Here is a 12,651-nt window from a genome sequence, read left to right as displayed (position 1 = left end):
GCAACTAGTAAGGAATTTGTAAAAAATGGATGGTGAATGAAATCTCAAGTGCGAAGTGAACATAAACTGCTATGACATTTTCCGGTAAACTTAGTATAAAGCATATACCTCTGAATGTTTTAATGGAAATCTATACCTCTTTATGTAATATAAACCGGTATGTGTGTGTGTGTGTGTGTGTACTGTATACAGGGTTATTTTCGCTCCGCTTTATTTTCGCCCTTGCAAACAAGTTTGCGCCCTCTTAAATTCGCCCAATCACAGTTTTCTTTAAGAAAATATACTGTATTTTTTTAAAATTTGCTCCGTTTTAAATTCGCCCAATCATGCAAGGTAAGGGCGAAAGGGGCGAAAATAAAACAGGGGCGAAAATTTCCCTGCATACAGTTTTATGCGGATTCGTTATCACAGTAAGAAAAAAATCAAAAAGAATTAAACAAAATCTTTTATGTCTATTTTTAGACATTAATATTTATACACATAAAAATTATAATGAATCAATATAAATGTTTGATATAATCATAAAGTACACTTAAGTTTAAATGGTCACAACAAAATCAACCTTAATTTTAAAATTTATTGCATCTTTATATAGTGTACATAATGTCAACGTGAAAACGTAAAAATATGAAACACAAATATCAGAAGATTCTCAAAACATTACAATTATTTCAGATTAAATAAAGACAATAATATAAACTAAGTACTTGTAGCTAATAAAATGTTTAATAAACAATTTATTAAAGAATAATAATCAAAATAGATATGTATAATGTTAATCAAGCAATGAAAAAATCAAATCATAAAATTCAAAGTCGGTAGTATCTCACCAATATTGCTGCTGTATTCAAATAGAAGAAAATCCTTACTGGGAAATAGAAATCGAGATTATTTGAGAATGGAAATTTAAAATATTTTTATGACATGTTCCCTCTACAGTATATAATATGCAAAGTGATTTTTTTTCTATCTAAAGAACTGGAAGACAATCATTTACTGGAAATTATAATGGGTAAAACTATTTGTAATTATAATGGTATTGTATAATTAACTTTTATGTACGCTGGCACGGTATAATGTACTTCGAGTATACTTTTATAAAGCTATTGTTGAGTATACCTAACAAACAAGATTAGCTGTCCACCTTGAGAAAATTGAGAAAAAATTGCGGAAAATTATTCCGACATTGCAAAAATTAAAACCTTAGATCTTGTATGAGATTCAAGAAATAGAAATATCTAAAATGATTTATGGAAAAAATTATTCCGAAATTGCAAAAAAAAAACATCCTTAAAAAACATCAGATCTAGTTTGACTTTGAAGAAAAAATTAACAATATTAAGAAAACGGCATTGCGACAATTTCAAAAACCATATTAATATATGGAATCAAAACAATGTGTAAAGCACTTCTCACCTAGAAGCACTCAAATACTCAGTATTTATGGACATTAAGGTTTTTGGTAATAAAGTTCATCAGCTTTGTATCATTGATTCGCATAAACGTTGTTTTCCTCTTGTGTATAGGTGCTTGCTGCTGCTGAAATTTGTGACTCACAGTCTACTTCACCAAAGGGATTGTCATTTGCACATGGATGGATAGAGGAATCTGTTTGGAATATTGGGTTTTCTTTGTGTACATGGGGAACTGGTAAATCCATATTAGGTGTCAAATCACTTCGGAATGGTTGTGGGTTCATTATATTCATTGTCGAGGAAAGGATGGTTGCATTTTCGTAATTTGGGGTTTTGCTATAAGTGTATTTTTCTTCGGTTCCGGCATCAAACTCTCCTGATTGAGAAAACAGTTCATAATTTGGAACGTCTTCTAAATTCCCAGAAGACTGACCAATGCGTGTATGAGCACACTCAAAATTATCTCTTTCTGGGGGTTTCTGAGTTCCCCACTTTTGCTTTAATTTTAAAGAATCTTTTCCTGATGAAAGTTGGGTTCCATTTAATGCATTGGCATCTAGAGACAATTTTCTTCTGGAGATTTTTTTATCATTATAATAGGTGTTTACATTGTTCTCTGATGAGGTTTCCCCACTACATAAATCTGTAGATTGGTGTGTCTGTACATAAACGTAATCTTCGTCACTTTCACCCTCACTGGCTCTATTGTCCTTTTCCATAGTATTTTCTGAGATCGCGTCTTGGTAAGCTAATTTCTGGGCCATGCTTTCAAAACTGTCATACGTATCGACCTCTGTGTCTTTCTTTATTTCATAGATTTCTGAAATCCTGTAATGTTTTATATTATAGTGATTCTCGATGATATTATATGAGAGTTTCCTTAAGTACATGTCAAAATTACAAGCAGTACTTTAAAGTCCAAGTCTAAGCTAAAGTCTAAGATTGTGCTTGCACTTTAACAAGGCATTGGATACCTTGTGGCTTTAAATCACTGAATTGATCGTGATTTTTGAAGTTAATTTTAAATATCAATGATCTTACTTTCTTGCTATGATGCTCTCTATATCTGCGGCTGCCGGTCGACTGGTTCTGTCCTGGTCCCAGCATGGCTTCATCACTTCCTCGTACAACCATTCCGGACAGGCAGGTGGACGATCAGGAACATGACCGTCATTTAAATGACTTAATATCTACGTTTATAAAAGAAATAGAAATTTATATAAAAAAAAGAGTCTTACAAAAAAAGAAACAATGGCATTAATTACATGCTTTTCTCATATTGAGAAATACACGTAGTTTGTCCACTTACGATTGTGCAAAAATATTCAATCATGAAATTATAATTGAAAACCTGCGCATTTAAAATGAATTTAGTGTAAAACTTCGATAAACAATTAATTTCATTAAACGCTTAACCATGAAAAACAAAGACCATATAATGTACATGATATTATAAAATTATCAGTGTGAATGTTTTAATTGCATAAGTACTGTCGAAACTTTTAAATCACCCTTTATTAAACAATTACTAATTCAATTATAATCGAATTATTCGTATTTTTTCAATAATTATATTTTAATGAATATCAGTGAAAATGTACTTGAGATCTGTGTTTGTAGGAAAAGGGTACAGATTGTAGCTGATCATTTCCAGAGACCGCCATGTAAAACTCGTAAAACAGCATGGCCATTGTATAAACGTCACTTCCTGTAGAAATTTCACCGTGTCCAATCACCTCCTTTGGAAGCCTAATATTTGTTAATTGCAGACGTATTTGAAAAAGATTGTGCAGACATAAATTGTGGTAGAACATAACAAACATGAACATGCTGCTTTTCCACTCTAGCATACTGTTAAATAGCATTTTTGTGGGGTCAAATTTTCGAGGTTTATAGGGGTTTTATTTCGCTGTTAGTTGTCGTTATGTAGTAATGCATATGAAATTTTACATTTCGTGGTGGTCATGAATTCGTGGGACAATTTTCCTCGAAAACAACAGAAATTGAAACCCCACAGATTAAGTAAGTTCACAGTATTCAAAAATGTGTGTAGTAAATTTCAAAATAGTCAATTGATGTATTATTATGCATATTATAGCTTAGTATGGAATTTATTTCACGTGTCTCTAAAATTCTCACAAAACACGGTTACAAATATTATGTGTACAATGCTCCATGTGGCGTTTTTTTTATAAGTTCATGACCGTGAGACGTCATATCTTACTAACTGTATGATTTAACATGTATTTTGAAAACATTCTAGAGCATCATAGGCAGTATTAGGGTCATGTTTTACTCTCAATAATTTATAGGAAAATGAAACATACGGAGATAAGATCAAAAGTCCATAAAACTATAAATATTTCTTTCAATAATTTCTCGAAGAGAAGGAGTGTTTTGGCGTAAATGTGACTTATTACTTTTTGGTATTTTACAATAAAAATAAAAGGTTTATATTATTTAGTATCAATTTTATTCAAAAATAAAATACAGTAGTTTTAATGGGCATATTATTGTAATAGATGTGAAATATAGCAGTAAAGTAGAACTTTATACAGACCAGTATATAATATCTTCTAGTTTTCTAGCACACTTTATGCTATCTTCTCCAGATGGTAGTCTCAACATCCGTCCTATTCGTATTTGACAAGCCTAAAATATTATTTAAAAACTTTCTCAAAATCAAATAAAGAAATAAACAAATAATCGCGTTATTCTCTACTTTTTGGCATTTCATCATTGTTCAACGTTTACATAAAAAGATAAAGTCCGTGAAAATTGGAAATGGTCGTCTCGGATGACCTAATGCCAAACTTTTCCGAATAAACCCTCTCTTTGCAAATAGCAACTTATATTATCATGACATATTTAGCAAAAGTTCAATTCCTAAAATCATATTCTTTATTCCTTTCAAAAGTTTCTGTCTCGTCTAAAGTGTAAAGATTTATGTAACGTGTAGGGTCTTCATGACAGATTCTCTTAGTCAAAATTACCTTATAATCGTTTTCCTCCTGGATATAAATGCTCTTTCCAGTTATATCGACCAATAGCCAGCGTTTTTCGTGCATCCTTTTCACCAGACACGCAACTTGATGTACAATACGGAGGCGATAATTTTCCTCTCCCTGTGCGTTGTTGACGTATAATGGAACTAAATCTATGATGTTCTTAGCTGCTGGGAACCTGCATTTCTATACGAACAATTTGGTAGGTTGTAAATTAAAAAAAAATACTTTTTTTGCTTCGAGACCTTGCAAAAAACTCCTTAAATAAAGCTAAATTTCTTACCAATATTACTTTTACTTCCTGAGTGGTAAAAGAATGCTTCACTGGTGGCCATTTTATGCACATTTTCTCTCCAAAATCTGGGCTCATTTTGGGGAATACTTTGTCATGAAAGTCGACAGTTACTTTTTCCTCTACTTCAAGTTCAAGTCTCTACAATTGCAGCATATTTTCATTCTAAGAAAAACTACAACTATTCGTTTCTATTATATATTTTATAAAATAAAATGATCAATATGATCAAAAGGTTAATTTTAAAAATGATTGTTCTTGAATAAAAGAATATGGTGATTTTGAAAAAAAAAATCAATATTTCTATTTTTTATTAAAAAATACTTTAACTAATTTGATATTTTGTGCTAAGAATTAGAATAACAGTTTTTTCCTAACCCTAACCCATAATACATAGCTCTATATGCACATGTACTCATATGTTAGTAAGTACTCAAAATATAGGCCTTTCAACTGCCGCTAGGGGTCGGTGTTATGAACGATAACTCACTGCTGAAACTTGTTTAGAGCAGGCTCGGGGTATCTAACTGTTTACACGCAAGGCAGTTTTTAGCATTTCCCAAGTGTTTCTTTGCTCTCAGTAGAATCCAGTGGTTTTAAAATTTAGCACCAATGTTAAACTTATTTACTGTATAGTTGCGGACACCGGCTTACAGCATATAATTAAAATTTTTAATTAAAATAAAAAGTGAAATCTACCCTCCTTCTCAGTTCTAACCTATTAAAATTTTTATACTCGGTCGTTCCCCTTCGTGCTTAGTAACACAAATAAGATGATCAATTGTTGCATTTACTCGTAAGAATATATATATTTACACAGGAAGCGAAAAAGCGCGAACACAAAAAACATGACATTAAATTTTCTTATTCATAATAATCGTTAAAACTATTGAATATAGTCTGTTCCCCATTCATTTGACCCTGTTATTTCAGGTAGAGTCAAGGCATTCTCTTTCTCTTAGTCAAAACTTTTTGTGTACAAAACAATGTAAGGAACCCTTTTGTGTATATAACAATACCAATGCTGAAGCAGGCTATATGTCATTCCTATAAACGATAACTCATAAAGCGGCACTAAGTTGGTCATTTTTCACACCTGAGTTACCTGTCCTTAAACACAACATCGGAAAAGTCAGTTATAAATGATTAAACTTTTTAATGAGGTAATTAAAAGTATGCATAAGTTATTATCTTTTTTGATTATTTTATATACCTATATCTATCTATACAATGTTTTTCACCATATGTGCAACTTGAAAAATTAGTTGAAAGGCCTACAAAATATATTCATACATTGTAAGAAACAATCCATATCTTCTTGAGAAGTTGCTCATATATTTAAAATAAGAATTTATAACCGAACATTTCGAGCGCGATATGCATTAACTCTTACCTTTATGCTAAGTTTTGGTTCATCTGGAGAGAGAAGGTCATCCTTACTCAAAGTCATGACAAGAGGTGCGTAGTCGGGATTAGGACTTTTTGGAACCCACCTTTTTATTTCAAAGTAGCTTTGTCTCTTATCTCCATCTACATTAGATTTATAAAATTTAGTTTATACTATACAGGAATAATTTTGTTTTTATTTCATAAACATAATTCATCTTACTTTCCGTCAATTCTTTCATTATCTTCACCATCTGTGGAATACCCTACATAGAAGAAGAAATGTTCTTTGTGTATTTCCGGTATAGATGAAATATCATACCAAAAATCTTCACTTAGAATATCTCTCTCTCTCTCTCTCTCTCTCTCTCTCTCTCTCTCTCTCTCTCTCTCTCTCTCTCTCTCTCTCTCTCTCTCTCTCTTACCTGCTCCGGTTTATGTTTTCTTTCAATTTGCCGATCTGAAATCTTGGGCAACTCATGCTCATAATCTGCAAAGAACACAAAATAATAATGTTTCTGGTGAGAATTACCCTCATCTAGTAAGAGGCAAGAAGAACCAATACTTCTTCTTTAATAGCAGGCCATATTTCATTGTTAAAAGGATCAATTACCATAGAAAGCCATTTCTCGAAATCCCAACCTTTTGTAAAGAACTTTGTTTCTTGGTGAAATCTCATATGTACCAGGTTTTGTAGAAGTAGAAGGATTTCAAAATGACTATTTCTTATCGGAATCAAACAAACCGTTGAAAGAATATTGGAAAACAAGAATTACAATTTATTTTTCGCAAAGAGATTTCTTCATCCAGTATATGTATAATGTTTTAAAATGGCAGTGAAATTTTTAAAAAGCACTTACAAGACTTTCGTGAATGTCCTTGTTCTTTTCTTATTTCTTTTAACCTTTGACGCATTATATCAAAATTTATTCTTTTTCCTCTGTCAAAGTGCAGGCAGTCGGAGGCAAGTTTGTGGTAAGGAAGAGGAACACATGGCCATTTATAAGGTTTCAGTCCACAGGAGACGACTTTCGCCATAATGTCATCTGTTGTCTCACTGTACAACTCTGTATATGGCTCACAACCGTAAGTGAACAGTGAGTGGATCAAGTGACCAATCATCCAAATATCAGTAAAAACATCGTATTTATCTTCCCAAAGTGATTCTGGGGCTGACCATCTAGTGGGAATGTTCTCTCCGTGAATATCTGATGAAATAAATGACTTAATTTATCTCAATATACACCCCTTAATTACCTTTCTTGGTTTAGGACAATATTATTTTTTTTTTATCACTGAGAAAAAAATCTGCTGACCGAAAAAAGGACCACGAAACAATTATAACCGACCCGCTATATGTCCCGTTTTGGCTGATGCTTCGTCGTCGTTAGAGCAGGCCATCTGAAGATTACAGAGGACAGCTCTTTCGTGTCCATGAGATGGGTATTCCCTTATTGCAAAAGAGTTAATGGTAATATCCCTGTGTATTATTTTCTTCTGATGAAGAAAATTGATGGCACCTCCAATATCCAAAAGTCGGTCGTTCATCCAATTCTCTGAGAGGGAATTTTGATGATTTCTTGCATGCAGAAGTTCATCAAGAAATGATTTCTGAAAACTTTCAATGACGTAAAACGGCAATGGACTTGGATGAGGGTTGAAGGCCCACAATTTCACAATATTCGCAGTTTTGCCTCCGTGTATTTTCCTCAATACATCAAATTCATTCACTAATTGGTTACTTTCGATCGAATTCTTACAATTCTGAATTTGAATACCCGATATTCCTGGTACTTTTATTGCAATACGCACAAAGTTTTTAAACAAGCGACCTCCGGATACCATCCAATGAGATTGATCTGACAGTTTTGGAAGATTTTTTCGATCTTGGTTATGAACGACTAACCCTGGAATTGCTCTTGCAATATAGGACTCGGCTAGCTGAATCATCGTTCCCTCGGAGAGATTCAAGCTAGAGATAAATGGTTGTGCTACTTTAGCGTTTACGGACAACAGAAGGTCAGACATTTCTTCGGGGATAAGTTGTTGGTCACGTGCAAAAACATCAATGATATTGTGAAAACTCTTCGTTTCTACCTGAGAAACTGCAACAAAATAGAATTATTACAGTTTGTGATATTGATATAAGCCTACATTACACTTGATTATTGTAGGGCTGGCTCATTCAGTCATTTAAGGTATGAATAATTACTTGACAAACAGTATACATACATTTTCGTGCTATAAATGCTATGCCACAAATAATAAGACTTCCAAGTTGCTTGAATTCAGGATCTGTCCTTCTCTTTTCACTGATTTTTTGATGAAGTATTGGATGCAAAAAACTAATGAACCTCTCACACATTTGTCGTGGATTGCCTGTCATCTACAAAAAAAGGCCAATCAAATAAGTAATTGTCAGTAAGCTACCTTTGACAATTGAATTATAATTAATGTTCAAACCTTCTCTCTACCTTTGTTAAGATTCCAAGAATAACAACATATTGCTCGGCAACAGTCCCACTACTTCCTATCTTCCCGAGAGACATATCATGCTCCGAGGATGTAAAAGAATCGTCCAAACTTTGAAACACATCTTTTAAATGTGTCCCATACTTAAACCTCCCCATGGTTGCAGCCAAAGCCAAACCTCCCTGAATCGACTGGTAATCTGAATGTTCCTCCTTTTTTATCCCTTTTCTAGAAATCGCAGTTTTCCATACTTTTTCTATTGATTCACAACTCTTACTAATGTTGTTAAACACCGTTTTCTTTACCTTTCTGTAGCAGCATTGGAGCATTACAGCTATCGCACAACTTCGAAGCACAGTTGGAACTGTCATAACAATCGTTTGGAGAGAATCTTCCTCTTGGGAATTTTGTAAAAGTTGTGCAACGCTTTTAAGACAGACCTGAATGACTTCCACAGAAGATTCATTAAGATCTGTCTCCATTAATAATTTTTGAAGAGATCTCAAAACACAATTCTGAAATTTACTTTCGTCAATAGAAAGCAGCTTTGAAAGCGATGTAATGTCTTTGGAATTTAGAAGTTTTGGCACTAATTGTTTCTCTGCAAATCTCAGGGAGTCTTTTTCTGCTGCCCCCTTATTGTTTTCCAGAAATGAAATAAACCCATCGGCAGTCAAATCTTTGATGTTTCCTACAAAATGTATGCTGGTTAAGTGTGATAAAGAAATTGGGGAAAAAACTGTCATTTGCATTTAAATGGCTATGAATTAAACTTGTTGTTGGCTAAATACTAATATTCTAGAATATTGCATGTTATATAGTTAGTTACATCACCATTTTCCTGGGAGATAAGACTTTGTAATATCTGTGGTTCTGGTTTGTCCCTTTCTTTGCAAGTCTCTACACTGACAAACGGATCTTCTATCTCAGGATACTCGTACACGTAGTCGTAGTCTTTGTTTTCAGCCATAATTCTTTCTTTAAGTTATCTACAATAAAGAAAATTAACAATTTATTCAAATACTAGTATGTGTACCTAGATTACGTAACCCGGCCTTCCACTACCATCTCTGCATTTCCCCGGCTTTTACTGAAAGTGGGGAATGTTAATTTCAGTCTTCTGTCCGTCCGTCTGTCTGTATATCTGCCTGATTGGAACACTTTCGTTTCTGCATGATATCTCGAGAAGCTTTGGAGCTTTTGTAATGATTTATTTTACATTACTCCTCTTTTTAACCTAAGAAATACCCATTATGATCAAAGAGGTCAAAGATTAAGGTCATAAATTCGTAAATTCTTGTTTGAACACTTCTGTTTCTGCGCGAGAAGCCTTTGAGCTTTTGCTGTGCAATTGTGTACCACAACTCCCTTTGCTCTAAAACCTAAATTGCAACAAATATGAACATATTTTTGAAGTTATCATGTCTATTGAAGTTACCACAACACATGTTTTGGTCGAACATGCGTTTACTTGGTGTTTATTTAGACTGTCATTTTGATTGGCTACTATATTTATGGAAAGCCTGTTCTACAGGTATTCGAATAAACAAATTGATTGTTTTATCCATTTCTAAAGAAATGGGCGTGTCATAAGACAATAAACGTTCTAAAGATAGCTCAAAACGTTCCATTCGAACGGAAATTTTACCACTTCATTGTACCTGTATTTGAAATTCATAAACATTTAGATAACATTAGATAAACCTTTCATCAGGTTATCCAGACACTCTTAATCTGGGTCATCATTTTAAGCGACGTGACCGCAAATCCAAAAACAATTTCTAAGTAAAGAAAATAACTAAACAGACATTTTATTTGCATACTTCTCCATTCAAATGCAACTGTTAAGAATCTAAAACTGAGCCCGGCTCATGAATGACGCCTGATATTAATCTGTCGTAGGTACAATAGTTTATACAAACCTCCAGCAAACTACTGGAGTACTGTGTCACAATGTATTCGAGAAGTGGTATAAATCAGATACTGATACTCGAAAATTTCAAGGAACTTTTGGGAAATTTTTTGATAACATAAACAACAGCATGAAAACTTACGTCTTTTCAACTTTATATGCAACCATTCCCCACCATAAATCAAAGTACGGGCATTTTTATATCATTGACAGCTGCTTTTTTAATAAAAATGAAACTCGTAAATTAATTTAATTTGTCATTGGTCATTTGCACAATTATTTTTATTAAAAACATTCTGATTGTGCGCACAAATTCTCTTAGGTTGATATTAAAAAGATGCTTGAGTTACTAATTGACGATACTTATATCTATGTGTTATTTGGAGACCAGCTCCTCCAATAATCTATTGGAATTTCCATGGGTACCAATGGCGCCCCGTTTAAAGCAGACCTATTTTCGTATTCATTTAAAGTAGACTTTGTCCAAAATCTTAATTCAAATGTGAAAAGAAGAAAACACTTGGTGTTGCCTTCAACGCGACGTTTAAATACATCGACAACGTATTGTCAATTGGTTTGGTTTGAACATATTTTATTGTTTAGATAATATACAAATGGTTTGAAAACAAGTTGTAACAATTACGAGGTTCTCACCATAAATGACTACAATTGTCAATTTCTACATGTCTGCATAGAAAGAAAAAAGAGAAAAAAAAACATAAATATACAAACATATGTTCTTTACATAATAAATGTAATATGGTTCTTGGAATGAAAACTACATCGCTGCTTGGTTTAGTTAATTTTATTAAACAATAGCAGAAGTAGAATAAAGTAGAGTTGTAGTAGACCCTTCAATATGGTCAAAAGTTCTGGATGCCTAATATTAAAAACTAGCCAATACATGTGACTGTGTCAGTCCTGAAATCCTTGAATTACATGCACCCTCAATGAAATTAACTCTGGAGTCACCAAAGTACACCCTGTCCTAATGGACACAAAGACCTGTATGACCATACAGTTCTACCCCAAAATAACACTACCCACAAAGAGATTTCCATCCAAATCTCGACAAATGAAATCTCATTGTCGAGTCACTTCATAGGTCACTGACTTCTTAAAGTTTATAACTATAATTATGTACATGTATAAGGGAAACTTATATTTGATAATTCTTAATTAATTTCTAAATAATTCTAAAGCTTCTAAAGTATAATATACCTTAAATAAGTATAAAACTGCTGAAATATAAATAAGTTAAATTAAATAAGTTCCTGGAAATAATAATATCAAAATTATTTAGTAGACAATAATACTAATATACATGTCAGATAAACTCAGAATACTAAAACTATATACTTTTTTCAAATATTTACACTTTACCATATAACTATCTAGAGTTTAAGTGTTAGGCTGTAATAATTGATTGAATCTACCAGAATCTCTTTGAACTGTTGGACCGATTGAAAAATATTTATCGTCAATTACATTTGTAACAATAGTCATTTCCATTCTTATGTCGATACTATATCCCGGTGAGCTTGAAATAAAAATGACCACAGAGTCTGACACATCCGTTTCATAGTTAGTTACTTTATTTTACTTGAAGAAGTTAATGATAATCTAACAACCAATCTTTATAACTTTAATTTTTTAATCATCAACTTCTCATACGCATGCAGCAATATACATTTAGCATCTGCATACAGTGTTTATGTGTTTATTTCTCTCAACTGATTTGATACGCAAGAGCATGCTATTCGTATGATCAATTTCTAAAATGGGGTGAATAACTGACAAACAAGTTACTGAAACAAGAATATCAGCAGCCTCTTTCAACTCATCAGTCGTAAGTTGTATGGTTGATAAATGACCTTGTCAGCAAATACTATTTATCATTACGTCAAATGCTGACTGACGTTTTTCATACTTATTGTTAGGTCATTATAGTCACATTAAATTGCAGACGTGTTTTTCCGTTATTTCCCTATCACGACAAGGAGCACACAGCAGGTGTGACCGGCCAGCAGGGGAAGCTCATTCCTCCATGGTACACGATCCCACCTCTGATGTTTTTGAGGTCGTGTTTGCTCAGCTTCAATGTTAAATGGGTTTTTGACCTTGAATACTTTTCATTATTTCCATATATTTTGCTTTATTGTCTGTTTT

At 33.0% G+C, this 12,651-nt stretch overlaps 1 protein-coding gene across 1 annotated transcript; it reads right to left on the bottom strand.

Annotated features, from left to right (window-relative positions):
• Positions 1-1,354: 1,354 nt before the first annotated feature.
• On the bottom strand, positions 1,355-9,209 carry LOC134233952 (uncharacterized). The gene is made up of 13 exons (XM_062716041.1): positions 8,573-9,209; positions 8,331-8,484; positions 7,448-8,203; positions 6,959-7,306; positions 6,524-6,588; positions 6,322-6,364; positions 6,106-6,242; positions 4,704-4,853; positions 4,409-4,606; positions 3,976-4,067; positions 3,017-3,164; positions 2,457-2,605; positions 1,355-2,243 (listed from the first exon to the last, which is right to left on the bottom strand). Exons 1-13 carry the CDS (start codon positions 9,050-9,052, stop codon positions 1,487-1,489), a joined length of 3,477 nt encoding a protein of 1,158 aa, XP_062572025.1. The 5' UTR covers positions 9,053-9,209; the 3' UTR covers positions 1,355-1,486.
• Between the last annotated feature and the right edge of the window lie 3,442 nt (positions 9,210-12,651).

This window comes from Saccostrea cucullata, unplaced genomic scaffold (genome assembly GCF_032062105.1).
Source record: "Saccostrea cucullata isolate Sc308-1 unplaced genomic scaffold, CSIRO_AGI_Scuc_v1 ctg1964, whole genome shotgun sequence".
Taxonomy (NCBI): Eukaryota; Metazoa; Mollusca; class Bivalvia; order Ostreida; family Ostreidae; genus Saccostrea; species Saccostrea cuccullata.
This window is presented reverse-complemented; position numbering and strand designations above follow the sequence as displayed.

Coding starts and splice junctions, on each gene's coding strand:
- LOC134233952 (XM_062716041.1), bottom strand. CDS start 9,052: ATGGAGACAGATCTTAATGAATCTTCTGTGGAAGTCATTCAGGTCTGT. Junction 7,307..7,447: donor CAAAACGGGACATATAGCGG/GTCGGTTATAAT, acceptor TTATTTCATCAG/ATATTCACGGAGAGAACATT. Junction 6,589..6,958: donor AGGACATTCACGAAAGTCTT/GTAAGTGCTTTT, acceptor TGTTCTTTGCAG/ATTATGAGCATGAGTTGCCC.